The sequence below is a fragment of the Lepisosteus oculatus genome, chromosome 6, assembly GCF_040954835.1.
Source record: "Lepisosteus oculatus isolate fLepOcu1 chromosome 6, fLepOcu1.hap2, whole genome shotgun sequence".
NCBI lineage: Eukaryota > Metazoa > Chordata > Actinopteri > Semionotiformes > Lepisosteidae > Lepisosteus > Lepisosteus oculatus.
This window is the reverse complement of record NC_090701.1, coordinates 28,971,053-28,998,302: the sequence shown is the minus strand read 5'-3', so window position 1 is coordinate 28,998,302 and position 27,250 is coordinate 28,971,053. Positions and strand designations below refer to the sequence as shown.

The following is a 27,250-nucleotide window of genomic DNA, read 5'->3' as shown; positions in this document are numbered from 1 at the left end:
GGGGCTCTTTCGTCGGTTCCCTTTTCTATTACAGGAAAGTGAAACTCAGATTATTCCGAAACGACACGGCTGTCACGCAGAATAAACGCACTCCCTCCCTGTTCTTCAGTTCCACCGCGGTGCCGCTCGGTTCTCTGCCGCCAGCCAGTCTTGCGGACCGGATGAGCCCGTTCCTCCGCCCCGCCGCCTTGGCTGCTCCTGAATTCGGACCCGACCTTCGCGGAGCTCGGTTTGCAGGCAGGACGCAGAGAGGGGGAGTACCCGCTTCCTGCTCTGTGATAGGAAGTCGCTGTTCGGATTAAGAAAGGCGATCGGAGATGAAACAGCACCTTTCGATGTACAGATAAACAAATCACCCGACGGGCTGGATTAGTTTGGACTGGACCATCCAACCGGCCGGGCCTCTGTGCTACTGAGACTCCTCTGTCTCACCCCCCGCCTGCTGGCCCGGCGTCATGGCGCTGAGCTCGGGCGGGTGGGCGCACACCCCACCGCCCCGGACTCCCTCTCCCCCGCTCCCCGGGCCGGTGGGTGCTCAGGGCGGCTGCAACACAGTCTTGATGTCGGTGCGGGTGTCGGTGTGTCACTCCGGGATCCGACCACTATGTCTTCCCGGAGCTGGGGACGAGTCTCTGCGCTTGCAACTTAGCATGGATCCGGGCCGGGCCGGGGAGTTCCGGCTGGCCTTGCGGGATGCCAGCGCCTCGGCAGCCGGCAGGAGTGTGGTAAGACACCAGGGAAAGTGCAATGCGGATCGGGGAGAGTCGTAACACTCTCTTTTATTCACAGGACTAGCTGTTATCCTTTCTGGGGTTGCAGAAAAATATACAACGAAATGACAGTTGTAGACTGACGAGTGCAAGGAAATGTGGATGACAACCACTCTGGATTTAGTTATAACGTTGATAATATAAAATAATTATTGATACTTTTGCTTCTTTTAGTAAATCTTGTGTTGTTTTTATGTTTGTTGCGTTGTCTAACTGCGAGTGGGTGACTGCTGTGTTTGTTTATAGTTAGGAGGCTCTGAAGTATGAGTGTTCATAATCTTTATGGACTTACTGTGGCAGTGTGAATGTGCACCATCACATCAATGATGCCATACTGGTCATGGGACGCCAATGAACTAGTTTATTTAGCCACGATTCTGTCTATTTTTATTTACAATGCGCGCTTCGTAAAGTCCCCAATTAAACCAGTCTTGTCAGGAGCGGGCCGCTTAGCAAATCCCTGGTTGTCAAACAAATGGACCTCCGAGCAGCTGGGAATTTTGCTGTAAATTCTCTGAATTAAGTGTTTGACAGCAACTTTCCGCTCGTTAAATGCGAGCGCCTAACGTTGCATTGTTTGACGTTGTTTGAATTAATTTAGAGTATGTTTTGACGCTAAGGCCTGAATGCAAGAAAAGGTTTAACCAGCAAGCAGATCAGTTACAGGCAGCAGTCAGCACCTGTGCCCAGTTGAAACTAAAAGTAGCATACAGTGTTCCCCCGTGACCAGAGAACCGCTGGTTTAGTGTTTTTAACTGGGAAACAACTGGTCAAAGATACGCCGTGTGACACAAAACAAACACGGAAAAGTAAAGCGCTGCTATGTACTATGAACACGAGAATCAATGTGTTGTGTCAAAGTATTGCTGCCATTATTAAATAAAACATAAACTCCTGTTGCTGGTAGCAAAGCGTCTCTGTATTTTTATCTACATGTCATTCTGAACTCTGAATTACTGCAGAAAACGTTTATTTTTTCAATAAATCCATTAGTGTTGACTTTTACAATGTTGACAACATCATAATAGTATGTAGGTCTACAGATATTATACTATATATGTGTCTTGATTTTCTTGAGAACTCGGGTTTTAATTTTCAAATCAGTTAGTTCTCCAAGCTCATCGCACCCTCAGGGTTAAATAGGCTGTTATCACAGGGATCTATTCAGGAGTGTCCGTATCACTCGGCACTCAGAGGACCTTGTGATTAGCGTTTGGCCAGGCCTAGGCAGTCTTATGGTGCCCTGATTTCTATTTTAGTGTTGGCCTTGCACTGAGCGTGGGTACCATTTTTACATGGACATGCAGCAGCCATGTTTCAGATGTTGCTTGTTTACTTGCTGGCAGTTAACTGACCCAAGAATCTCAAAGAGGCTTTTGTCTGTGGTTTGGTACGTATATAGCCACTTTGCATCACATTGCAAAGTTCTTCAGAAGAGACCCCCCATCTAAACAAGCAATCAAAAAACTGAAGGGGGACAGGCCAGATTCTTGTTTATTCAGGATGTTGACCTGATTGTGGGATTATTGGTGTTTGTGCCCTGGGGTCATTAATACCCATAAAGTGGGTGGCAATTTGTCTTAAATTCCTCCTGGAGTTGCTGAGCTTCTGAGACCTGACCAGGTCACGGCTCAAGTAAGGCAGCAGTGATTAACACAGGAAAGTTGGTTGGCCTGCTTGACATCAGACACTCATTACGAAGTCAGGCTGCTTTGTCCAGATAGATTACACCAGATTGCATCAGACTCCTTCAAACTGCCTTCGTGTTCTAGGTGGTATTTGTATGAATGTCATTTTGAAAGACTGACTGTCTGTCTGAGTCACGTGTCTGCTGACTTCCACTCCTCACTTTCTTTCACTGGCCCTTCCTTGCCCCTCTCTCTTCCAGTCCATCGTGGAGTTTGACCTGCGTGACGTGCAGTACGAGGTCAAGTCACTACGCTGCCACGAGCTCAGCCTGGTCACTCCCCCCCACGACCGCATCACCTTTAACTTCCGGGACGAGCGTGAGGCACAGGAGTGGGCCACTGTGGTGACGTCATCGCTGAGGGAGGCGCACAGAGGTCAGTATGCCCCCATCTGATCTCGATTTTCTCCCCTTTCCTTCTGCTTCTTCCTCTGTTGCTCTTGGTCTCACATGGCCTGTCTTTGTCCCTCTCTGTTTCTCTGTCTTGCTTTGATTCTGAACCTGTCTCTGACCCATTCTCTTTCATGGTCCCCTTTTCCCTTTCAATCGCTTTAAACTCAACATGAATTATCCAAACCCGTTTTTTTGGATTTTGCACTGTTCCAGTTCAGCTTTCAGGTTTTTCACCTTAAAGGGCTAGAGAGGCTGATTGATCTCCTCATGTTTGTAACTTTTCTTCTGCTTCTCTTTTTCTACTTAACCTTTATTGACATTTACTTACAGATATTGTTTTTGATTTTAACTGATAAATGGTCATGAAACATCCTATGACGGAAACAAAAAAGACTGAAAACAGTATATCGGTGCACATTCAACTATAGTGATGTGGGGGTTTTCCTTTTCATTAACAATCAGTAATTGTAGTTGTAAATTGTAAAAGTACTTGATGACTTTTAGGAATCAATCAAACATGTAACCAAATTCAAATAAAGTAGAATATATTTGTGAAATGATGTGCTGTGATACAAAAGGCTGATCATTTACTCAGGGATTACAAATATCAGAGTTAATAACTTCAGAGTTAAAATACACATTGACTATAACGTGTGTTATGGCCTAGCTCATATATTTTATTGGTCTCAAATGATTGCACTGCATTAATTTTCTCGGACACAAGTAAATATGCATTTAATGTTGTGAACTAAACATCAAACATGTTTGAAATAATTGTTCAACTCTCAAGAATTATAATGTGATTAAAAAGTTTTATGCTCAAATATCTCTTGACCAAATTTGGTCCGGATGGTCTGTGGTCAGACTTGACAGCTCACTCTGTTCTGGCAGTATCCCAGTGCTGAGGGAAAGGAATAGAGTTTTGCTTTGCGTTTGGTCTCAGCAGCTAGTGTTGGCCTTCTGGCAGGTCTGCCATAAGTTAACATGGCTGAACTTTGGTCTTAAAATAAAATTGTGTGCAGAGTTTTCTTTTTGTGTCTGGCCGCAAGGTAGACAGGTAGTTGAGCTCTGTTCGTCCCAGTGCTGAATATTCCTGGATATTCAGGAAGTCCACAAAAAGACTCCCATCTGTCTTATTTTGTTCATCGGGTAAAAATAACAGTGTGTTCGCAAAAACAAGATTTCTTCTTTCTCAGAAAGAATATCTTGGACAGAATTCTGTACTGTACAGACTCAATCTCTTGCTTTCTTGGAGAAATGTTTAAGTCTGGACTGCTTGCAGTGGCATGGTTGGAAAACTCAGATTGTCAGTTTAGTTGGGGAGAGATGAGGAGCCAGTGAGTTCTTGCTTTTAAGGTACATACAAGTTGGTGATGGTTTTAGTACCAACCCTGGAGATCCCCCGTTGGTGCATTTTTGGGTGATGAACAGTAAATTTGGACCCATGTTCTTGTAAAGAAACAGCCTAGAAACTTTGCTGGATTCCATCTGTGCTAAATACTGTTACACTGTTCAGTTCTGATACAGCTTTATGATGTCTCATGTCAGAGGGGCCTATTAGCATATTCCTTTGCCCTTACACAGAAAGGCACCAAGTTGCTTCGTCAAGGGAACACAAACATTATTAGAAATCTTTAATAACACCTAATCTTAAAAGAAATAATAGACCTTGTTGCTAACAACAAACTAAAGAAAACCACCCTAAAGGGTTATTGGGATCACATTAATTCCGTACATTTTTTTCTGTTCAGTTTTAAAAGGTAACCATTTAGTTTGAATCCTGTACTGTACTAATCCTGTACTGGAAAGCTGAAGGCAAGCTTGTCTGATTTTAAAGCATTGGTTTAGTTTAAGTTTTAAGTTTAGTTTACTGTCCATTCACTGTGGAAAGTGGAAAGTGTTGAAACTCCAATAATAATAGTAATAATTCCTTAAATTTATATAGCGCTTTTCTGGACACTCCACTCAAAACACTTTACAGTTAATGGGGACTCCCCTCCACCACCACCAATGTGCAGCATCCACCTGGATGATGCGACAGCAGCCATAGTGCACAAGTGCGCTTACAACACATCAGCTATCAATGGGGAGCAGAGTAATGAAGCAAGTTCATAGATGGGGATTATTAGGAGGCCATGACTGGTAAAGGACAGGAGGAAATTTGGCCCGTAAGCCGGGGTAACACCTGTACTCTTTTCGAGAAACACCCTTGGATTTTTAATGACCACAGAGAGTCAGGACCTCAGTTTTACATCTCATCCGAAGGACGGCGCCTGTTTACAGAATAGTGTCCCCGTCACTATACTGGGGCATTAGGACCCACATGGACCGCAGGGTGAGCGCCCCCCTACTGGTATCTCTAATACCTCTTCCAGCGGCAACCTTAGTTTTTCCCGGGTGGTCTCCCATCCAGGTACTGACTAGGCTCACACCTGCTTAGCTTCACTGGGCTGCCAGCTGTTAGTTGCAGGGTGATATAGCTGTTGGCCAAGCAAACTGCTCCAGGTGAGATAATTACAAAAGGCAAAAATGAATAGTCCCACAAACACCCAAAGTGTGTACGGCTGATCACAATTCGCTGTGAAAAATGCTGTTAAGAAGATAAAAGTTTGCTGGGTAAAATATCTACTATGGTATTGTTGAACACCTGCAGTTTGAAAAACCCTAGAAACCTTGAATATCGACAGTGTATACTTCATGTTCACATGTACTTTTTGGCTGCATTGTGCAGCAATATTAGTGTGATGAAAAGCATTTATGATTTTATTCTTATTGACAATTTCTTACATATCTACTAGTTTTCTGCAAAAAACATATTGGAAAAATATAGGTCTAGTGCCAAGAGTTACATCTATAGGTTTAGGGGAACTATACTTAACTAGAAAACAAAGTTGTAACAAAAATATAAGACTTTCTTGTAAACATTATGTGCACAACAAAATGATAAGATGTTAGTTAAATAAGCACCAGCCAATGGAAGGTGCTCACCCAGGAGCGTATTGAGCTCTGTGATCACAGGTTCAAGCCTGGATCTTGTCACTGGATCAGGGCTCTCTGCTCCAATGTTGAGAGGTGTGAAGCTGGGCAGTTGGAGAAGTTTATTCTTTTATTGCTTTTCAACTGTTGCTGAAAATCTGATAAACACATTTGTATTCTCCTGAATTGACTACTGTAACACATCGCTTGCTAGGGTTTCTAAATCCACATTGAACTAACTCCAGTATGTCCAAAATTCAGCAACCTGAATCCTGACCAGGTCTAGAGCAAGTGATCATATTACTCCTATCCTGGTGTCCTTGCACTGGCTTCCTGTCAGGTTTTCGTAATGGCTTCAAAATCCTCATGCTCACCTGTAAGGCTCTGCATGGCTTGGCACCTCAGTACCTGTCTGAGCTACTATTGTCCTTCTCCCCACCTTGCAACATTCACTCTTCTAATTCTGGTCTCCTATCTGACTCTAAGCCTGTCTGCACTCTGTGGGTGAGAGGGTCTTCTCCTGTTATTAGGGGTGGGAATCTCTAGGCACCTCACGATTCGATTCGATTCGATTTCGATTCAGGGTGCCACAATGTGATTATAAATAGATTCTCGATGCATTGAGATGCATTTTTTTCTATAGATGATGATTTTTTTTTCTTACTGTATGTCTGGAATAGGCGAGACACGAGCTGCCATTCATCAGTTATGTAGTGCGTGGTAATAGTGATATAGGATTCTGTTGCAATGGACGTCTATGCATCACAGGTTATTGCCACCCTATGTGCTTTCTTCAATTATTCCAAAACTTGAGTTTTGGTGTCGTTGTAGGGTGTTGGTATTGCTGTTTCACTAAAGTGACGCCGAGACGGTATGTTGTACCTCGGCTCCAGTGTTTGCGACATTAAGTGAAAGCCCGGGATTTCAACAATGGTGTAGGGGCGCAAATCTTTTGCGATAATACTTGCTATAGACCTGGTGATTCTCTTCACCCTTTCAGAACTATGTGGAAGCTTTGATGCTTGCTTGAGGGATCTCTGTTCGGCAGCAACAAGAGCAGGCCGTTTTTCCTCCAACTCCGGATGGAAACGTGAAATGTGATTTCGCATTTCGTTGTGTTCCCGAAATATTTTATCTTGGTATGACACAGCTTGCACACCATGTGGCTCTTATCCAGTTCATTTTTACCTTTTACTTAATAAAATCCAAAATGTGCCCATATGGTAGCTTTCCAAATGGACGGTGCAGGCCGGAGTTTGTCCGTCTTCATAAACCGGGTAGCTTAGCTTAAGCATGGCGCACTTGTTAACCTATACATCTTTACGTTTCACCACGCAATTAGTTTAGTCTTAAGCACAAAAAACTAAACCATTATTATTTGTTCTATTTGTCCTTTATGTTACATTGTTTTTTATCTGAAATGTTTAGTACTGTGCAGAGAATAATGATGCACCTATGAATCGATTTTGTTTCCCCACCCCTACCTGTTATGCTCCAAAGCTCTGGGACTCTCTCCCTAAGGATATCAGAGAGTCACTCTCCCTGAACTCCTTCAAATTTAGACTTAAAACCTTCTTCTTTAGAAAGGCCTTTACTAAACTGGTTCTGTTATTTACTCTTCTGCTCCTACTGTATTCAGATGCGCTTTGAGAAGCCACCTTTAAAGGTCCAGTATAAAATAAAGTTTATTATTAAGTCTGTCCCCATCTTCCTTGTTCTACTTTGGGTGTGGAGTTTGCAGACATCAGCTGACATATGAAAAATCACACAGTTGACAACATTACACGCTGATCCATTCCTTGAAGTGCATGTGATCGGCCCTGATAATTTGTGTATTTTGTTCACCGTAGCAGGAGGTGACTCTGGGCTTCTGGGACTTTCTGTGGCCTCCAGACTGAGGGCTGTGAGGTGCACTGGCTCAGTGTCAGGATCTACTTAAAGATCATTACTGTAAGATGAGCTTGCATCTGGCCATGGTCCCTTAGCAGAGACAGAAGCACTCAAGCTTGGTTTGAAGTTTTGAATTATAGTACCCGTCGTCCAGGTATGCTTTTGTGTTTCTCTCACAGATGATTTAAAGCTGGTGATTGTGTCTGCCTTGCAGGGCCTTAATAGCTCAGTTCAGTGAGTGAAAGGTTAGCTGACTGCCAGATGTTTGTTTTTTTCTGCTGTGTGTGCTGTGTTCAGCAGGTGTGAAGATGGCATCAGTAAAGGGGGTTCCCAGTGTTTAGACCACCTAAACCAACCACTTACCTATCTTCCCCCCTGTCCTCCTCTCTCCTGCTATCCCAGTGGCAGACAGTTCCTCCCAGACCCCAGAGGAGAGGCAGCTCCACCTGGAACCCCTGGAACCCACAGCGTCTGTTACCCTGCCACGCACAGGTGAGTGTTGACCTTTTTCACACCTCAGTGCTCAAGAAGTTGTGACGTTTCCCTCTGTTTCCCTCTCGGGTGCAGGTCCACATCCCCTTACTGTTCTCCCCTGTGATGATTCAGCTCAGTTTAGAACGGCTCCTTTAGTGGAACAGGTTAGAAATGCTTTTCTAAAGTGTATTTAATCATAGATTTTAATATGGGACAGGCAGACAATCGGGTGGTGCTTTATTATGTCACCCTGCAAGCCACAACTGGCAGCTCACTGAAGCTAAGCAGGTGTGAGCCTGGCCACTACCTGGATGTGAGACCTCCTGAGAAAGCTAAGGTTGCTGCTGGAAGAGGTATTAGAAGGGCCAGTAGGGGGGCGCTCACCCTGCAGTCTGTGTGGGACCTAATGCCCCAGTATAGTGATGGTGACACTGTACTGTTAAAAGATGCCATCCTTTGGATGAGACCTATCTGTCTAGGATCTGGCTTCATCGCTTTGTTCTCCTCCCCACTGATAGCTGATGTGTGGTGAGTGTTCTGGCGCACTATGGCTGCCGTCACATCATCCAGGTGGGGGCTGCCCATTGGTGGTGGTGGAAGAGAATCCCCATTACTTGTAAAGCGCTTTGAGTGGAGTGTCCAGAAAAGTGCTATATAAGTGTAAGGAATTCATTTTTTAATTTTATATTCTCAACGTGCAGAGTCTTGCAGTTGAGTTATTTTAAACAGTAAATGTAAGTTCCCCTGCCAATGTGGAAGCAGCTGTCCATAAAAGTAGAAGTACTATGAACTGCCATTCTGTGCTGGACACATGCAGCTTGAGCTTCTGACAGCACTCTTCAAATATTATGACAGAACAGGGGGAGAGCTCTTGATTGCAAATATAGATATTTAACAGACAGGACAGGCCTCGCTTATAAGTTACTAATAAGAACTCTTACAGATATGAGGATGGACTCACTTTGAGCTTTAATAAGTAAAGATTACTGACCTGTCTTTCTGCCTGTGCAGGGACTGTCAAATACCTTCTGCCTAGTCCTGTATGGGAGTTTGATATAGCCAGTTGTTTATTTAATGAAGTTAATAAGCTTTTAACCAGACAGCAGAAAACCAGTCAGCATCAAGAGGTGGTTTTATGGAGGTTGTGAAAGGCTGGCCTTTAAATAGCTGTGACATAGCTGGGAACACAGACCCATGAATGACAAGCTCCCTTTCCTCTATGCTCCCCTCTCCCCTGTTTTTGCAGAGGACCTGTGTATAGAACTGGCCACAGCAATTGAGGCCGGCGACGCCAGCTCAGCCTCCCAGTGCGCAGTGTCACTGGCCCGCCAGCAGGCAGAGCTCACAGTCCGACTCCGAGAGAAGAGCTACCCGGACACCGAGATCAGGTGAGAGAAGCTGAGAGGCATGTGGGAGGTTAGAGTGGAGGGCATAATGGGTAGTACAGTTTGGAAGCCTACAGTGCGAAGAGGGGTAAGAGAGTATGAGAGAGCAGGAATGATTGAAAGGAGATGGGAATATCACGGATGAATCTTATGAATTGAGGGAGAGAGTCTTTATTATCCCCAAGGGGGCAATTTGTTTTCCAGCAGCAGTGTTGGTGTACAGGCGGACAGAAAAAAAACAACAGTAGACATATTTGCAAAGAAAATCAAGTGTTAAACAACATTAAAGCTACAGGTATGAATCAGAGTTTAAACCTGTTTGTTTTGGAGTTGGGGAGGCGGTATCTGCGTTCTGACGGGAGTAACTGGAAATTATTGAAGAAGGGGTGTGAAGGATCGTCACAGATAGATTTTGCTTTACGCAAAACACGTCTATGATAGATGGAGGAGAGGGCAGGAAGATCAACACTAAATGACATCTGACATATTTTCACAAGGCTGCCCAGTTTGTCTTGCCTCTCAGTTTCAGGTTGCCAAACCAGCAGATCAGGGTAAAAGCTAGAACACATTCAAGGAAGGACCGATAGAACAAAATCAACAATGAATCATCGACTTTAGCTTCCTTAAGAAGAAAAGATGCTGTTATCCTTTTTTGAGGATCAAGTCAGCATTGGCTTCGAAATTTAACTTGGAGCCTTGAATGGTCCCCAAGTACTTGTATTGTCCTACTAGCTCCACTGAATCTCCCCCGATGTTAACATTACTTTCTCTTACTCTCAATGTAAAAGAGTTATTGTCGGACAAAGAGATAGAGCAGTGTATCAACAGTGTCCATGGCGGTTTGAAGGTGGTAGAGAGGAATAATTAATAATTGTGTTTATATTGCATTTTTCATTCTGAAGCTTTTTACATCTAGAAGGAGGTATGTTTTATCTATCACTGAAGGGCGGTACCTACTTGGGTGAGGCATGGTTGCCATTATGTGCCAGCAGTGCCACAATACAGCAAATCAGATGGAGAAGTGTGAAATTACTTCATCAGCTGAATTAAGGTGGGATATTAGTGAGTGAAATGTACCCAGGTTACTGTGGTAGGCACCCATTCTGGTTCATATTTTAAGGTGCCATTGGACTTTTAATGGCCAAGTAGGCAGCACCTCAGTTTCATGATTCATTCAAGGAAGCTTCTATAGTGCCGTCTCTCTGGATTCAGGCATTACTTTTTTGGAAATTCTGGTCCAGAGGGACAAGGGCCACCAACTCGACTTACACAGGCGAGTGCATCAGTTGTCTCCCTGTGAGTCACTGAAGGAGGAATGAGAGACGATAAAAGGAATATGTGCTGCTGCTATATACCAACAGCTAGAGTTGGATACTAACAGTATCTCTCTCTCAGTTTGAAGGTAGCAGTGGAGGACGCTTCCTCTTCCTGTTGTGTCACAGTGAAAGTCTTCCCTCACATGACCATTACCTCCCTTAAACAGCAGGTGAGACTAGAGCCCCCTTTTAGTTGGTTTCTGTGTTTGTTTCCTTCTATGGGTTTCGGTCTCTCACCCTTTATCACAGTCTTTGCTTTTTTTTGTACAATTATACTTTCTTAACTTTCTTGTTTTAAACGACTATAAACTTGACTATAACAAAACACCAGTATTTTCATCTAATAATTGTCATATTTTAACCTGTTTAGTTATTCAGAATGTGTGACCACTTAACAATTTAAAGTATTTTTAAACTTTTTTAAACTGATATCATGGCTGCTATACACCAAGATGTGGAAGTTCAATATTTGATAATGTGAGCAGACAGTGAGTGACCATAACCCTCTCTTTTTTCACCAAAGGAAAATAAGTATTTATTTCACTGTGACTTGAATGAGGATTAATACAAAATAATGAGGTAGTCAACAGTTCTCATGAAATGGAGATGATCCTCAACCTTTAATTAGATCAAGAAAGCAGATAGCAGTTGTCAAAAGTGGTTTAAACAAAGCAGTTGTCTTTAAGAGGTATTTTTTTACAGTTTATTTGTGAACCAATAAAAATAATGGAAAGATAGCAGCCTTCTGCTTACTTCCTGTCTCCATTTCTGTCTACTTGTCTCTCCCTCTTCACTGTCGGTTCCACTCTCCCTCACCTCTCACAGGTCTTTCTGGACTATGGGTTTCACCCCCGTGTGCAGCGCTGGGTGATAGGTCAGTGTCTGTGCGCAGACCAGCGCACTCTGGCATCCTACGGTGTCCGTCGTCATGGTGACACGGCCTTCCTTTACCTGCTGTCTGCACGCCACGCTCGACTGTCGCGCCAGCTGTGCCAGCAGGACCAGGAGAGCGCTCTGCTCACCAGTCCCCCCTCCAGCAATGGCCTGCCCCCGCAGGACTGGAGGGGCTACAACACCCTGCCGGCCCGGTTACCACACAGCACTGGTACGGAGGGACTGACTGAATGGCAGAGCACTGACTAAATGATGAGGTTTTATGTTTGACGGACTGATATTTCTCTCTCTTCATAATACACTTTTCTGTCTCCCTGGTTACGTCTCTATGTATCCATAGGTCAAGAGTGACCATGATAATGGGAGACTGTTATGGTAAAGTTTATAGTAAACACTTTCCGGAAACCAGGCTTCTAAAGAAATGAGGGCTGTTATTCATCGACTGTTAACTAGATCTTTGGTCATTAACCTAAATGGGAATATTATTGAATCGGCTAGATTCAACTAAAGATTGTTGTGAAAATATGGTATATTAGAGGTAAAGATTGATTCTACAGTTGAAAGGTGTACAAATCCAAGAAAATGCCGGCATTGTGATTAAGAACTGGTTCATATGCAGGGTGTTGGTAAGGTTTAGCAAGTATTTGTGTAGTATTTGCAGTTTTTTTTTAAATGTGGGGAGTTACAAACACTGTAGTAGTGGCACAAGAAATAGTAGAGGATCTTGGATCCAAGTCTCTCTGAAAGGCACATACAGAGAGAATAAGGGCATTAGATTTGAGTCTATTCATGATAGGGCAGAAACCTGAGATATTTTAATGCTGATAAGTGCAAAACAGTTAATACTGGATTTGAAACATCAACCTGTGAGAAGGATTTAATTCAGTGTTGCTCTTTCCTAGACAATGTACTTTGTTCTGTATGTTAGAAGATACTGCTGTTGAGGAAGGAACCTTTGAAATAGCTTGTGTCCCATCAAATCAGGTCAGGCAAAGCTAAAAGGGCAAATTAAATCTGTTCCTTCTTCAACAGAGGCAATTGTGAATACTTGTATCTAATTCCAAGGGGTATTGGCAAAGGTCACTCTGATCTGTGCAACAAATTGACATTAAAGGAGAATTGAAGTCCCAATTTCTCTGGAACAAAATAAATAAATTTTACAAATTCAGAATTAAGTACAAAATCATGAACTTTGTGAACTTAGTTTCCATGTTGTTGCAAACCCCTGGTCTCTCCACGGGGAGCGAGAGTTCACACGAATTGTGGTGTGAAGTATCCCTTCCTGCTCATAAGCCACTGTAATAACTAATGCAATGTGATGTATGAGCAAATAAGTACAGGTTGTGTAGCAGAAATTTCACTGCAGAAATGCTCCAACGTGACCTGCACGCAGTTGACGAGTGAGATGTATTTGTCAGCAAGACCGCCTCAAAGTTCAGAGCAATATTTTGAGCAGATTAAAAGATGTATTCGTAAGCCTGCTTGTGTACAATGGGATAGGGCAGCTTCAGCTCTGCCAAAGTTTGGTTACCTCATTATGAATCCCAGAATGTGGTGCTGCACATTCCTGAAAATTCTGTCTATTTTGTGATGTAAATTGGAGGATTTACACATTACTGTCTACATTTCACTTTTATTGTGGTCTGAAATGCACTCATCATTTCTGATTCTTTCTAACCTCGAAATATAAATATAGTGTTGCATTTCCCCTTTAAGAGAATTATTATTATAATTATTATAATAATTATTTTTTTTGCTTTAGATAGATACTTTATTGATCCCGTGAGGGAAATTGCAGTGCTACAGCAGCTTAACACAGTCAACACAAAACAGTGTAACAAATGATACAATAATAATAATGCAATACATACAATACAATACAATCAGTACAGTGAGAAGTGCACTAAGAAGAGTTACTCACAGTCCAGAACATACAAAGAACAAACCAGAAGTGATGTGGGGGACAAGAACACATTGATGAGCTATGTCATTTATTCCCTGGGATCACTGAGGACATGGCTGAGTAATGTTCTGGAATTTCTTAGGGACGAGGAACCTGCTAATGACATTTATTTTCATTTTCTGTCTGACTTGCTGTGAACAGCTGCTGTTCATCTCCCTGTGTTTTATCTGCCGGTAGCTCTGTGTTGGTTTGTGTACAGAACGATATTGAAATGTCAGTTTCTCTTGTCCGAGTTTTGTGATTGGGAGTTAGAGTAGGGAAAGATGTTTATTGGCTTCTGATGGATGTCTTATCTCTTTTGGTTGGCTGTGCAGGTGGAGGGGGTGGGACAGACCGGATGGGCATCGGTGACATCAGAGATCTGATTAATCTGGAGATGCTGCAGCTAAATGAGGCACTGAGCAGCAGCACAGCTAACTCTGCACCAAGCAACACACAGGTAGTGTGCACTGCCAATACTGTGTCAGCCTAACACAAGAGCGCAACAGTACCACCTTTGTGTGCGTGGCCATGTTTTTATGTCAGGTTTAAGGAGCAGTGGAATTTTATGTAGGTTTTAATGTTTTACTTAAGCTGCTGTTAATATCCTACTAAAAGGGCTTGTGTCTGTTGTATACAATGGAATTCTTTTCAAGTGGAACAAGACATCCTTATGTTTTGCCTTGTGTCCAGTGTCTGTAATGTTTCACCATGTAAAATCAAGCAAGGATTTATTCAGAACAATTGGATATATGTGAATTCTAACCATGTCTTCACCATTTCCCCTCTTCCTCTGCCCTACTCCTACTCTTTCATCTGCTCTGTCTACCCTTCTCTCTGTGTACTCGCTATGCCTCTCTTTCTTTACCTTTTCCACCTTCCTACCTCTCCCTCACTCTCTCAACCCCTCCCCCCCTCGCCCATCGCAGGCTGGCTGGTCATGTCCTTCCTGTACCTTCATCAACAAGCCCACGAGGCCGGGCTGTGAGATCTGCAGCTCAGACCGGCCCGTAGGGTACGTGGTGCCAGGGGGGTACCGCCCAGACCCCGAAGAGCTGCACCGCATCCAGCAGGAGAAAGAGGCAGTGAGACAGTACCAGCAGGTAGGACAGACTGACACTGAGGCAGTGAGGAACTGAGAGACACACACTGTCACGCTGACACAGACAGACACACTGCCACACTCACAGACATAATGGGCCGCAGACCAGATAGGTTGATTCGCAGACACCCAGGGCAGACGGACACACCAACATGACAAAAATAGTCAAATGTACTCGTGCGCAAAGGGCAGACAGACAGAACCAGGAGCAGCAAAAGTGTGGGGAGTGACTGCCCGGGCAGGTAGTACAGACTGTTTGCTGTCGTGGCTCTGCGCTCTGCTTGAGGGTGGACTGTTGTCTTCTCTCTGCACTGCTTCAAATCGACAGGCAGCTAGTGTGTCAGCCAGACGGTCAGTGAGTGTCTCAGTCAGTGGTTCAGTCAGTCTGTCCACAACGACATGTCTGAAACACGGGGTCGTGGGCTTGTCATGTGGATTTTCTTGGTGTACGTGTTCAGACAGAGCAGATGTCTGGGAATAGGGAGAGGGGACTCTATGGACACAGGTGGACATAGAAGGAAGAGAACAGCAGGGAAAGGTGTGTGAATGTCAGGAGGATAAGGACAGAGAAGAAGGGGGGCAGATGAGCATGTGCAGAGGCACATGGTTAGGGATAAGGGGGCAGACGTGTGGGGTACAGACTGTAGGATTGTGAGTTAGGAGGACAGAGGAGCATGGGAAAAACTTGGGAATATGGCAGCAGTAAAGGACAGGAAAGGGACTTGAACAGAGAGATAAGGACACAGATGAAAAGCGAGAAAGAGATATAGACGGGGGTCAAACGTAGGAAGAGGGGATAGGGATGTAGCATAGACAAGGTGGAGGGGCATCAAGAGCCAGACGGAAGGACAGGTAGGGTGTAACTGAGCCTGGGACGCTCCCTCATGCTGACCTCTCCTCTCTCTCTGTGTTTAAGGAGAAAGGGAGAAGAGAAGAAGTGCTGGGGGGCGCCGCCACACAGAACAACGCCCTGCTGCACAATCTGAACCTGCCCCCGAGTCTGGACTACTGACACCATAACCAACTCTTGACACACCACTGACTGGCCCACACTCACGCACAACGGGGGCTCCCGGACACCCAGACCCCAGGAGTCCGGGACACTCCTAGATAGGAGATGTTTTCAAAGCAATTGAATCAATCTGGGTGTTAAATCTTTGCAATATTCATTTTGCTCTTTGCTGCTAACCAGATACCTATACCAAACATTTTTTTTCACTTGTTCCTATTTTAAATTATTTGTTAACCTTCTGTTAATTGCCGATTAACACTGCAGAGGCAGTATTTGATCGGTATTACGTTACGAAACAAGAAATCTGTGCCACTTACGGAGCAATAGGAACATGCCATATAGTAAACCTTAAAATATGACCTACATTTATTTTTAATTTCACAAAAGACTTTGATGTTGTCTAGATTGTTTGTGATATTTTCTGCTTAGAAGACGCCTCCAGTGCAGGGAAGGATTATTCCTCAGACTAAAATTTCATTGCTTCGAGTTAGAAGGACAACTTTAAAATCCCAACCTGCGTTATTGCGATGTAGGTTTGTGGGAGCAGGTTGCAGGTCTTCACACAACCCTGTACAACACATCCTGAATCCGCTTTCTGACTGGACTGCTGCTACATGGCATACTGTTGTACTTACCACACACACTGACACACACAGCATACTAACATCAGAAACAGCAGAGCCATGAGAGACACCTGCACGGCACCCCCGCTGCACACTGCCTGTATTGCCTGCTTTACAGACATTTCTGCAGAAGGGGTACAGCTACCAGCAACAGGATTTTAAAACGGTTATATTTTTAAAGTATTGTATTTTTTGTTATTTTGAATTGTATTGTTTATGTTGTGTAACTAAGTGGTGTCCTAGTGCGTTGGGATCACAGTTTCCTGCATAGTGTTAACAGTATGAATTTCTTTGCTCAAGTACAAGGAATTATCATTGTTCTAATGGTGAGCAAAAGCCAGACGATATTTCCAAAGTTGGTTGACTTGAAAACATTTAATTGCTATATTCACTTCCTGTGTTGTCCCTTTCAAAACTTGCACTTTGACGTGTCTGGAATTTGACTGCTTTAAGAGAGCACCTTAATACCCTTGAGCAGAAAATAACTGAAAAGCACCCTGTAATTGTGAATAAATTAATAATCTTGAATAATTTTGAAATATATAATAAGTTAACTCAGATTCTTAATTGGTATTGGTGATAATGAGCCAAGTTGTAGCAGACTTGGGTGAGCCATTATTCTAGGGTCGTTCACCACATCAAGGGTTCTGTTCACAAATGCACTGGGAAATCTCAAAACCATTATGTTCTGTGAGGTCAGAGGATGACTCTGTGATCCCTGTCTCTGTATGGGCACCCCTCTAACCTCGTATTGTTTTAAGACCCAGTTCCCTCAGCTTAAACTAAACATAGAACATTTGGCACCATTTTCATCCAAGTTCTATCCGTCTTTTTGTTTGCTTGTTTTATTCAGAATTGGCACTTGGTCTGTTTTTCAGGAGTCTGTGAGGTTTGGAATATTTTGTAAAAGTCTATCCTGAAATTGATTTATCTACCTGTTCTCAGGCATACGACAGATGGTGTATGGGAACAGTGCACAAACAGAGCATTATGACAATAACAATAACACATGTTACACAGCAGTGTGGACAATGAACTATTTCTGCCATGAACAGATTGTTTATATTCCGCTTTAAGGGCTTAAAGGTATCATACGTAAAATGTTTATTGAAAAATCATAGGGGCAGAGAAAACAGATTGCCTAGTAAGTTAAAGATCTGTGAAATGCATTTAGTTTTTTTTATATCTGTAATTCTGGACACTTTGAACAGACGGATTAAATCTGCTAAAAGTGAGTTTTGTCTGCTAAATCAGAAATATTGGATTTTCCCAGCAATAACCGGAAAATGCACAAATAAAACAAGGTAAAAATACTGTAAGTACTGTATAAGTTTAAAATCAAAGGTGCTCTATAGGGGTAGGTCAATAGTGTAAAATGGATGTTGTTTATGTTTTGTATGCTTTAGTGGATTATATACAGTCTATTTATTACACATGAAATACAAAAGCTTGTATATGATAAAAAGACACAGGAACACTTTTAATGATTATGTGATTGTAGTTGTTGAAAAATAAGTCAGATGAACCAGTAGGCATATATGTATGTATATATGTCCAGCAATCTTATTGTTGACTCCAGGTTGTTTGCCCATTAACTGCGACTACAATGTTTCACTCTTTCCTTAGAAACAAGTAGAAACTGAGAGTTTCTAGCACCCGTTTTTTGGCTAGTGTCAGGCTGTTTTAAACCTTGAGGAAGGGAACAGTTACTTCACTTAGCTACAGCCTGGACACAATGCTCTGTTTCTGGTTGTTCTCTCATCTGTCAAAAGTAAGAAACCTTTGTAAGTAGATGATCAGCTTTTGTTTCATGCTGTGGCTTTTCTGGTTAGTGCCATTTCATGGGCCATATATCTCAGGGACGGGGGTAAGGAGGGCCACATCTGTGGTCAGTGTTTTTCTGTGCCAGAGATCATTGTGCCACACTGTTCTGTCACTAGTTGGGTCATTTTCCTTTCTTCTCTCATACATTAGTACTTTGCACAAAGGGTATTGGGAATATAGAACAGGCTACCCACTCATGTAGTCAAAATCCCCCCAGAAAGCCAAAACTCTGACTTCTTTCAAGAATCAGCTGGACGCGATCATCAAATGAATTTGTCCCTAACTACCAGTTGAGCTGGATGGGCTCAATGGCCTAATCTTATTTGCAATCTTTATTATGTCCTCAGGCTGCAGGCTAATATGGTCCCTTCCCCTAGCACTTCTGTATTATCCCTCAAGTTTTTCACAGATTCATATCTCGGTATTTTTTCCAGCTAACACTTCATAATTTAAGCATCTATATTGAATAAGATCAATGAATTAAGCAGCTAGTTAACTGGAAGGCTGTGGGTTCACATCACAGGGATGCTACTACACTTGTGCCCTTAAGCAAGAAGTTTCACCCACTTTGCTTCAACAAGATGCCCAGCAGTATAAGTGGGTACAAATGTAACACGATTTGGATTAGAAGCACCATCCAAACTATTAATATAAATAGTAGGATCAGGCCTCTCCAGAGGGCTGCAGTGAAAGGGCCAATGTTTCTTGAAGCAGGGCCCTACTGTGGCACTTCCCCAGGTTACAGCGGTGTCCCTAAGAGCAGTGGGGGTCTCTCGTAATGCCCGGTGTGTCCCCTAGTGTGCGCCCTGCTGTGGAAGGTGGCAGGGGTATGGAGGAGCAAGAGGCTTTACCGCTCTCCACAGTGGGGGGCATCAGTCCTGTTCCTTTGTGATGGAGGTCGTTTCAGTGTTGAAACAGCACCTCCAGGGGAGGAAGAGCTTCCTGTTCCTAGTCTGTAAGAACCTCTTCTGCTTCCGTTTTGTATTGTTCCAATGGAGCACCTAGTTAACTGAACCTTTACGTAGGTTGTCTTAATTGTTTTGCAGTTCTAAATGGTTTTATATCTCAAGATACTGACAAAGTGTATAAAGTGTTTTGAAAACTTTAGCAATCTGCTGGAACTGTGTCTGGTTCTGCATGGGTCTACTACAGCCAGACTGCAGGCGAATGAATACAAGAAAGCCACTGTTAAGTTCTTTGTATTAAAGTGAAACTTGTATTTAACTGTAAACAAATATTGTTTAGAAATAAAGAGACTTATTTTAAAACTCTTGCCTTTATATGTTATTCTTCCCGGCCCTGTGGCCGGTATGAGATGCATACTATAAAAACTGCATTAAATGTCGGTTCGTAAAATGAATTGGAGCACCAGCGTCTGTTGTCTGGTTTGCACAGAGCCCCAGGGTCATCATGGGAGCTGTGCCTGGCTTCACACCCGCAGCGCCTGCCCGGGACTCAGTGTCCTGGTCCGGGAAAGCTGTCGATTTTTTTAGGTTAGTCACTTCAGTGGCTAGGAGTCCTAGCAATTTAAACTTAGTAGTTCAGAGCAGTAATTGACACTTTTGGTTGAAGTGTAATCAAGAAGATGCTCTAGCAGACCAGGCTCTTGGAACGAGATACCTGACCTAGAGTACAGGAATATCCAGATTTATGAAGGATCACAAGATGAGTGTTCAAACGTGCTTGTTTATTGGGTTGTTAGCAAATTATTTATCTCTCCTTGAAAGACCTCGCAGAATGCCACGCATAGCTTGACGTGGAGCCCCAGAGTATCCCACTGCATATAGGACAGGTAGTCAAACACCAGATCTCTAGGGGGTTCATAATAATAATAATAATAAGCTGCTTCATCTGAAATTTAAACTATCATCAATTACTGAAACAAGGCATTTGTGACAAAACTCTTAACAATAGGTTGGATAATATGTCTCATTTAGATAATAAAAAACATGCGCACACACATCTACAGTACAGTCTGACTGTAGGATTGGAGAGCGGTGGCTCTGTGGTTAAGGATCTGCGCCTGTGGCTGGAAGGTTGCTAGTTCAAATCCCGCAGCCGGCAGAGGAATCCTACTCTGTTGGGCCCCTGAGCAAGGCCCTTAACCCCAACTGCTCCAGGGGTGCTGTACAATGGCTGACCCTGCACTCTGACCCCAAGCTTCTCTCCCTCTGCGAAAAGACTAATTCCTAATGCAAGAAATTGTATATGGCTAATAAAGTATTTTTATCTTATCAGATACAGTCTCTTCTGGTCGATTCCAGTCAAGGACTGGGTTCAGCTGACTGATTTTGATTATCAAAGGCTTCCACAGGGAATTGTTTTTGAAGGACCGTTCCTGGATAGGGCTTGAAGTGGACCATGTGTATTGTACACCCTTCAGAGTGGTGGCCTTTAACTCTGACCTCTAAGCCCTGATCTGTGTCCCTGTCACACAGGTGCGGGAAGCGGAACGACAGAGGAACTTTGCAAGGCTAGTCCAGACTGATTCCCAGGACTTGGTGCCAAACCGGGAAAGTGTGGAATGCCGTATCTGTTACCTGGAGTTACAGCCTGGAGAGGGAGTACTGCTGAGGGAGTGTCTGCATTGCTTCTGCAGGTGAGAGAATGTTCTCCCTCACTGAGAGATTGTGTTTGAGTTGTCCATCTTCCTTATGCCTTTCAAAAATGTTTCTCTTTTCACTTTATTTTTCCAGGAAAGGCTCTTGGTTTCTATTAGCAGGGATCCTGATAATGGAATAGCACAGGGGACAGAGGAATGGGGAGAAAGTCATTTTGATTCAAAGTCACTCAACAGTTTTCCACTGTGTTTCTCCATCTCGGTCTTCAGCGTTTTTTTCCTCAATTTCTTTGTACTAGGCTGATCGCTCCCTGTCTCCTGTTCTTCTGTTTTGTTTCCTGTGGCCCTCTTTGCCTGTCACACTCTCAATGTCACTAAATGTCCAGTGCATTGTAATCTTATTATTTAGCATTGAGTGCGTTAGTATCTCAGTGAGTTAGAGAAGTGAGTGTTAGTGAGTAAGTGTTTCGGTGTGTCTGAGGATGATTTTGGTGCCCACAGAGATTGCCTGCGGTCGGTGATCCACGTGTGTGAGGACCCGGAGGTGTCCTGTCCTTACCGCGATGACGCCTATGCCTGTGATAGCACCCTGCAGGAGAGAGAAATCCGTGCGGTAAGGCGTTGCATAAACACTTACCCCTCTTCCTGTGAATCTCTCTCTTTTTATGTTTCTCCTTTCTGCCAACATCCCTCTCTTTCCTCACTTCTTTTTCTCTTCCGTCAACTCCAACCCTCTCCTCTTCTTCATTCCTTCCCTTTGCCCTTTTTCTTATTTGAGAGGATCACTCTCTGTTTCTCAGGCTGTTACAGGAGGTCACTTATGTGCCGTATGTGTGATGTTGTCCCTCTGTGAAGAAAACGTACAAGTTACTGGGCTGCAGCTCTATTCCTCCCCTATAAGAATTGGAAGCTGTTCTGATTCTGGCAGGTGTGGGAATTCGGGGAAAGGATTTTGAGGAAGAATGTTTCTCTAATCCCTGAGTATTTTTTCACAGTCTAGTAAGAGCACAGCCTGTCCTCTCTGGGAAGCCAGGTCTGCCTTTGTCACCCAATTTACGTGGCCTGGCTGTGTTAGAAACATAGAGCCTGTATTTCATCAGGGTCTGTTTCTCTGTTTCACTTTGATCTCACCCTGATCTGGTAAACAGACCGGGATTTAATAAAGAGAGAGGGATCCACAGAGGGTTTATTTCCGGATTAATTGGAATTCTCCAGAGTCTTTTTAGATCAGTAGTAGTAGACTAGTGTTTATATCTGGAATTTGGGTGCCAGTAGGACTCGGAGTAGTGACCAGGGCTAACTGCACTGCTTCAGTGGTGTCAGAGACTGCTCTGAGTGAGAAAGCAGGATCATGTTCTTTGGGCTGTGTAGTGCGATGCCAGGAGCTGCAGGTTGTTCCAACACCTCTTCCCTTCTCTGTCTCTGCCAGTTGGTGTCAGCAGAGGAGTACGAGCGCTTCCTGGCACGGGGCTTGGCTGTAGCGGAGTGTCGCAGTGAAAGCAGCTATCATTGTGCCAGTCCGGACTGCCCTGGCTGGTGTGAGTACGAGGACAGCGTCAACACATTCAACTGCCCCGTCTGCCGGAGGACTAATTGCCTGCTCTGCAAGGTGATGCATGCTCTGCTTATGCAACTTATGAACACTCTGCAGAAAAGACACACACTGCATTAACCCTGCAGCCAGTTCAGTGTTTATACGTTGAACACATGATGTATAAACACATCACATCAGCACACAAGCTTCTAGATACTGATTCAAAGACAGCAAGAGCCTGATGCTCACCCTCTGTAACCCTCTCTTCCTCTTTTTTTCCCAGGCAATCCACGAGGGGATGAACTGCAGGCAGTACCAGGATGACTTGGCAGTGCGCGCAGTCAATGACTCTGCAGCCCGGCGCACACGGGACCTGCTGAGAGTGAGTCTGGCTGACAGGACCATAGTGCTCTGACTCACCGCTTCTGTCTCACTGCCTGTCTCTCTCGCTAACTCGCCGCTTCTGTCTCACTGCCTGTCTCTCTCGCTAACTCGCCGCTTCTGTCTCACTGCCTGTCTCTCTCGCTAACTCGCCGCTTCTGTCTCAATGCCTGTCTCTCTCTCTGACTCACTGCCTGTCTCTAGCTAACTCACTGCTTCTGTCTCACTGCCCGTCTCTCTTGCTGACTTCACGCTTCTGTCTCACTGCCTGTCTCTCTTACTGAAAGACCATTGCTCTGTCTTGTTGGTTGAATGTCTCTTTCTATTTGTTTTGCTAACATATTGACACTCTGTGCAACAGGGATTATTTTTGCACCGAGTCGGTTACAAAAAGTGATATTACCTCCATGGACCCTGGAGATCGAGTTCTCCCTTCATGAAGTTCAGCCTTTTGGTATAGTAGAATTCTTTGCTGTCTGAGGAGTATGTGGGGTTGTGTTGAAAATCCTGTTTTAGGAAAAACTGTTCTCATCACAGTTTAACTCTCAGTGCCTGGGTGTTGATCTGTAACAGACTACCTGTCTGTGAGAGTCTTGCTAACTGCCTGTCTCTCTGTGCTGCTGTGCATCTATACAAAAACTGTCAGCCTATCTTTCTGTTTGTTTCTGACTGTAACTCTGGCTGTCTTTAACTCCCTCTTCCTCTCCCCCCAGTCTCTGGTCCAGACGGGGGAGGCCATGCACTGTCCTCAGTGTGGGATCATTGTCCAGAAGAAGGAGGGCTGTGATTGGTTGCGCTGTACTGTCTGTCACACTGAGATCTGCTGGGTCACCCGGGGACCACGCTGGGGGCCAGGGGTGAGGGCTGACTCTTCTCATTTCTGTGTCTGTTTACCTTCTTTTCAGCCTGTCCAGTATTCTTTGGAAGCATAGGTATGACCAATAAGACTTCTATGACAACCTGTTCCCATCTGGTGTTTGAATTTAATCCAGTTCCATAAATAATGATTTCATTACACCATTTTCTCATACATAGATTGCCAGCACTAATAAACTGCTATTAAAACATTTATAATAATACACTATTCAGTGCCATAAAGCAGGGGGAATAGATTCAGGTCCTTTTGCTTGGATGTATTTTTTTAAATTTAGAATCTCCAGTTATTTGATTGGAATTGAGAATTGTATAACCACACACAGAGGAATGTAAAGGCAGACTCAACCCTTCTTTCAACCCACTCATCTTCTAGCATGTCATGGGAAATGCATTCCTGTAGAGGAAGTTTAGAGCTGATTGGAGGAGTGACACATCCGTCACCATCCCTGAAAACCTGTAAGTGCTCAGGCATAGAGATTGCCATCTCAGACAATCCTGCTCAGCGCCACCCAGCCAACTATGAAGATCTCAGTCACAGTCCGCTAGTGCCATGACCCAGGTTAAACCCTACAATAATAAAGCTCAGCCTGCTGTCAGACAAGCGCCTTTACTAGTTGAGCCACTTGTGAGATCTCAGAATTTATTTTTAAATGCAGAAAGATAATCTTATGCAAAAGAAATCCACATGCAGGAGATAAGACCTATGGTCCCAAATTTCTGAATTTTGTGTACGAAGTGTATACTGTTTAACATGAGTACTGTATAGTGTCACATTACAAGTGAATATATTCTTTGGCCTACATTTTCAGTGAATACCAAGGCAAATGAAGTGTCATGAGGTCATGAAGATCATGGCAGAGCTTTCTTGACCAAAATTGAGAGCCTGAGAGTAAGAGTGTACTTCTGTAGTGAAATAGGTAGATATGTTTACTACTCTTTCAAAAACATTAATCATGTATGGCAGCTTTGACAAAGGTTTGAAATTTTCCAATAATTTTTATAACTTCTACTGTCTAGCAAACAGCTGCTTATACAACAGTAATGTACTCAAATATACCAGGGCATTAAAACAGCAACAAGTCATGTAAAATATAGTGTTGTGGTTTTAATGCCTTTAATCCCAAAGTAAAAGGCATTAATTCACTGAAAATGTAGTTCAAATTGAATGAAGAATGTTGGGATGAAAAGCAAATTGAAACAATTCTGTTCTGTGAATAGTGTGAAACTATCCTTATCATGTGTGTGAACTGAATAGAGCAATGCAAGTTTCAGGATGCAGGAAGACACGGAACAGCACAGCATGGATTTGGAATGAGTTGATTACGGAAGTCCTCTGGAAAATCAGAGAGAAACCTTATAGCGTACTTCTGAAGAACACATTGCCAATAGCTCTTTTATACACTTCCTGTGGAAGGAGTCCATCTGTTGCGTTGCCTTATAGGGCAAGGCAGGAAATGTCATGTCAGGACAGACTGGTTATTTCGGACAGCAAGACACAAATTCCACAAAATGAAAGTCCAGCTGTGTAACATTCAAGGGCCCTTCTCAGCTTGCATAAAGATCCCTCCATACCACAACAGTTGGACCGCCTGCTGTCTCAAACATGAAGGAAAGTAAATTCAGTCTAATCGCTACTCAAGTCACTTCTGTGGCTGTTACTGTTCAGTGCTAGTTACAATGGCAACAGCCAGAAACAATTTCTAAACAAGCTTTCAACAAAAAAAAAAACTCTTCCCCTACCCAGACAGCAATAGGGACAAACAAACATGAGCACAAGAGTGGAAGGAGTGATTTTTATGAACATGGGGAAGAAGATAAAACAATACTGCACCTAGGTCTGGATTCAGATCAATCCCAAAAGCCTCCATTCTATTATTCTGACAGTAATGCTTGTGGTAAGATACAGTACATCACTTACAGTAATAATGGCAGTGTTACAAGACAGATCAGTAACACTGCAGCTGAAATACAAACACTGAACTGATTCCAGGGCAGTAGCGGTCTTAAGCAGTAAAAAGGGCTGACAGGTAATTTACTGCTTGTGTGTAGTTATTGAATGTTATACTTTTCATTATGTGTTTTGAAACTAAACCATCAATATTGCATTTTTTTGGACAAGCAAAATGTTAATGAGCAAATAGGCAATCAATGAAAATGAATCATGTGTGCTTGCTTAAATATTAGCAACTAATAAAATTACTTTAATTAAATCAATTTTCTAACCTCTTAATCCAATACAGGGTTCCAGGCAAACCAGAGCCTATCCCAGCAACCAATGGCCACAAGGCAGGATACACCCTAGCCACTCCAGTCCATCACAGGGCAGGCGCGCACACACACATACACACTAACTCCACGCAGAAAGAACCCCAGGTCAGGAATGGAATCCAGGAGGGCCCCAGTGCTGCACCACCATGCCTCCCTTACTTTAATTCATTTTACAAAATATGTTTTTATGTCAGATCTGATATAGAAGCAACAGTTAGGAAACAAAACTACACAAGTCCTCAGGTGGAAAAATTTTGGGAACCACTGAACAGTGGAACATTAGAACAGTATTTTGCGAAGTTGACATAGCATGTACTAAAGGGTAGAAATTGACCCTTTAGTACATGCTATGATTAAATACCATTATATAATACCATTACCATATAATGTATGTATACCATTATATACATTAAATGTTAAAGTTTTTCAGTGAGCCACTACTTGATGCTTGTGTTGCAGGGCCCAGGAGACACCAGTGGAGGGTGCCGCTGTAATGTCAACAGGAAGCGCTGTCACCCCGAGTGCCAGAATTGCCACTAGTGCCCCCTGTGGTGGGCCACTGCATTGCATCTGAGGGAGAGCCTGTAGGGAGGAGAGGAGAGTGTGTCCATTACCCCTGCAGGGCAGTGGAGGGAAGAAGGCGTGAGAGAGGTGTGTTTGTCAATCATGCTGCAATCTGTTCTTTACATGCCCAGTACTGCTCCCAAACTGTTCTCAGGGCCGAGACAGTGCATATATACTGTGCTATTATAAAAGGCTCAGGTCGAATTAAATGCATGGATGCATAAATCAGTGATTAGTTAATTGCTTCTGCCTCTAACAGTGTAATAAACAGCAGTTGCCCTAAATATAACACACTGTATATGCTGGATGGATTAAGTTAATGAACACAGGATTGTATGAATGCATTTCCAGAATATGCCGACTGTGATGTATCATTCATGTCTCTTCTGGCATGGTCTGTCAGACTGTCAGAGGTGTTGGTTTGTCTCCTGAGACACACACAAATCCCGTTCCTCTAGGGTCACCAGTGCTTGTGAATTTTTGCCTGTAGCAATGAAGGTTATTGCTAAGGCCATCCTTTGCTCAAGACTGATAAGTCTTGCAAATTGTGCCTTATTTTCAATAAATAGTCATTATTCTGACAGCCTGAGTCCAGTTTTTTCTCTCTCTTACAATTAAGGCTTAAGGATTTTTTTTAACCAGTGTTGACTATATAAAACACCCCCCTCCAAAGCAGTTTACACGTTACATTAAGGACCACATTGGCAGTAGTTTTTTTTACAGGAAAATCCCCCTGTCTGATCTCACATTGAAATCTGATGCATTTGACTAAATTGATT

The 27,250-nt window shown here is 43.4% G+C and overlaps 1 protein-coding gene across 1 annotated transcript; it reads left to right on the top strand.

Annotated features, from left to right (window-relative positions):
• shrprbck1r (sharpin and rbck1 related) lies at nucleotides 1-27,054 on the top strand. The gene is made up of 14 exons (XM_015354172.2): nucleotides 1-725; nucleotides 2,659-2,833; nucleotides 8,119-8,208; nucleotides 9,437-9,578; nucleotides 10,971-11,061; nucleotides 11,717-11,996; nucleotides 14,063-14,187; nucleotides 14,657-14,830; nucleotides 20,727-20,887; nucleotides 21,350-21,461; nucleotides 22,278-22,457; nucleotides 22,666-22,764; nucleotides 23,477-23,620; nucleotides 26,367-27,054. The coding sequence occupies exons 1-14, from the start codon at nucleotides 456-458 to the stop codon at nucleotides 26,445-26,447; spliced, it is 2,124 nt and encodes a 707-aa protein (XP_015209658.1). The 5' UTR covers nucleotides 1-455; the 3' UTR covers nucleotides 26,448-27,054.
• Nucleotides 27,055-27,250: the final 196 nt, after the last annotated feature.

What these genes read in the sequence shown, in the direction of transcription:
- shrprbck1r (XM_015354172.2), top strand. Translation starts at nt 456, where the DNA reads ATGGCGCTGAGCTCGGGCGGGTGGGCGCACACCCCACCGCCCCGGACT. An exon ending in CTGCACCAAGCAACACACAG is followed by an intron (nt 14,188 to 14,656) that starts GTAGTGTGCACT and finishes CGCCCATCGCAG; the next exon opens with GCTGGCTGGTCATGTCCTTC. An exon ending in CAGTGAGACAGTACCAGCAG is followed by an intron (nt 14,831 to 20,726) that starts GTAGGACAGACT and finishes CCTGTCACACAG; the next exon opens with GTGCGGGAAGCGGAACGACA.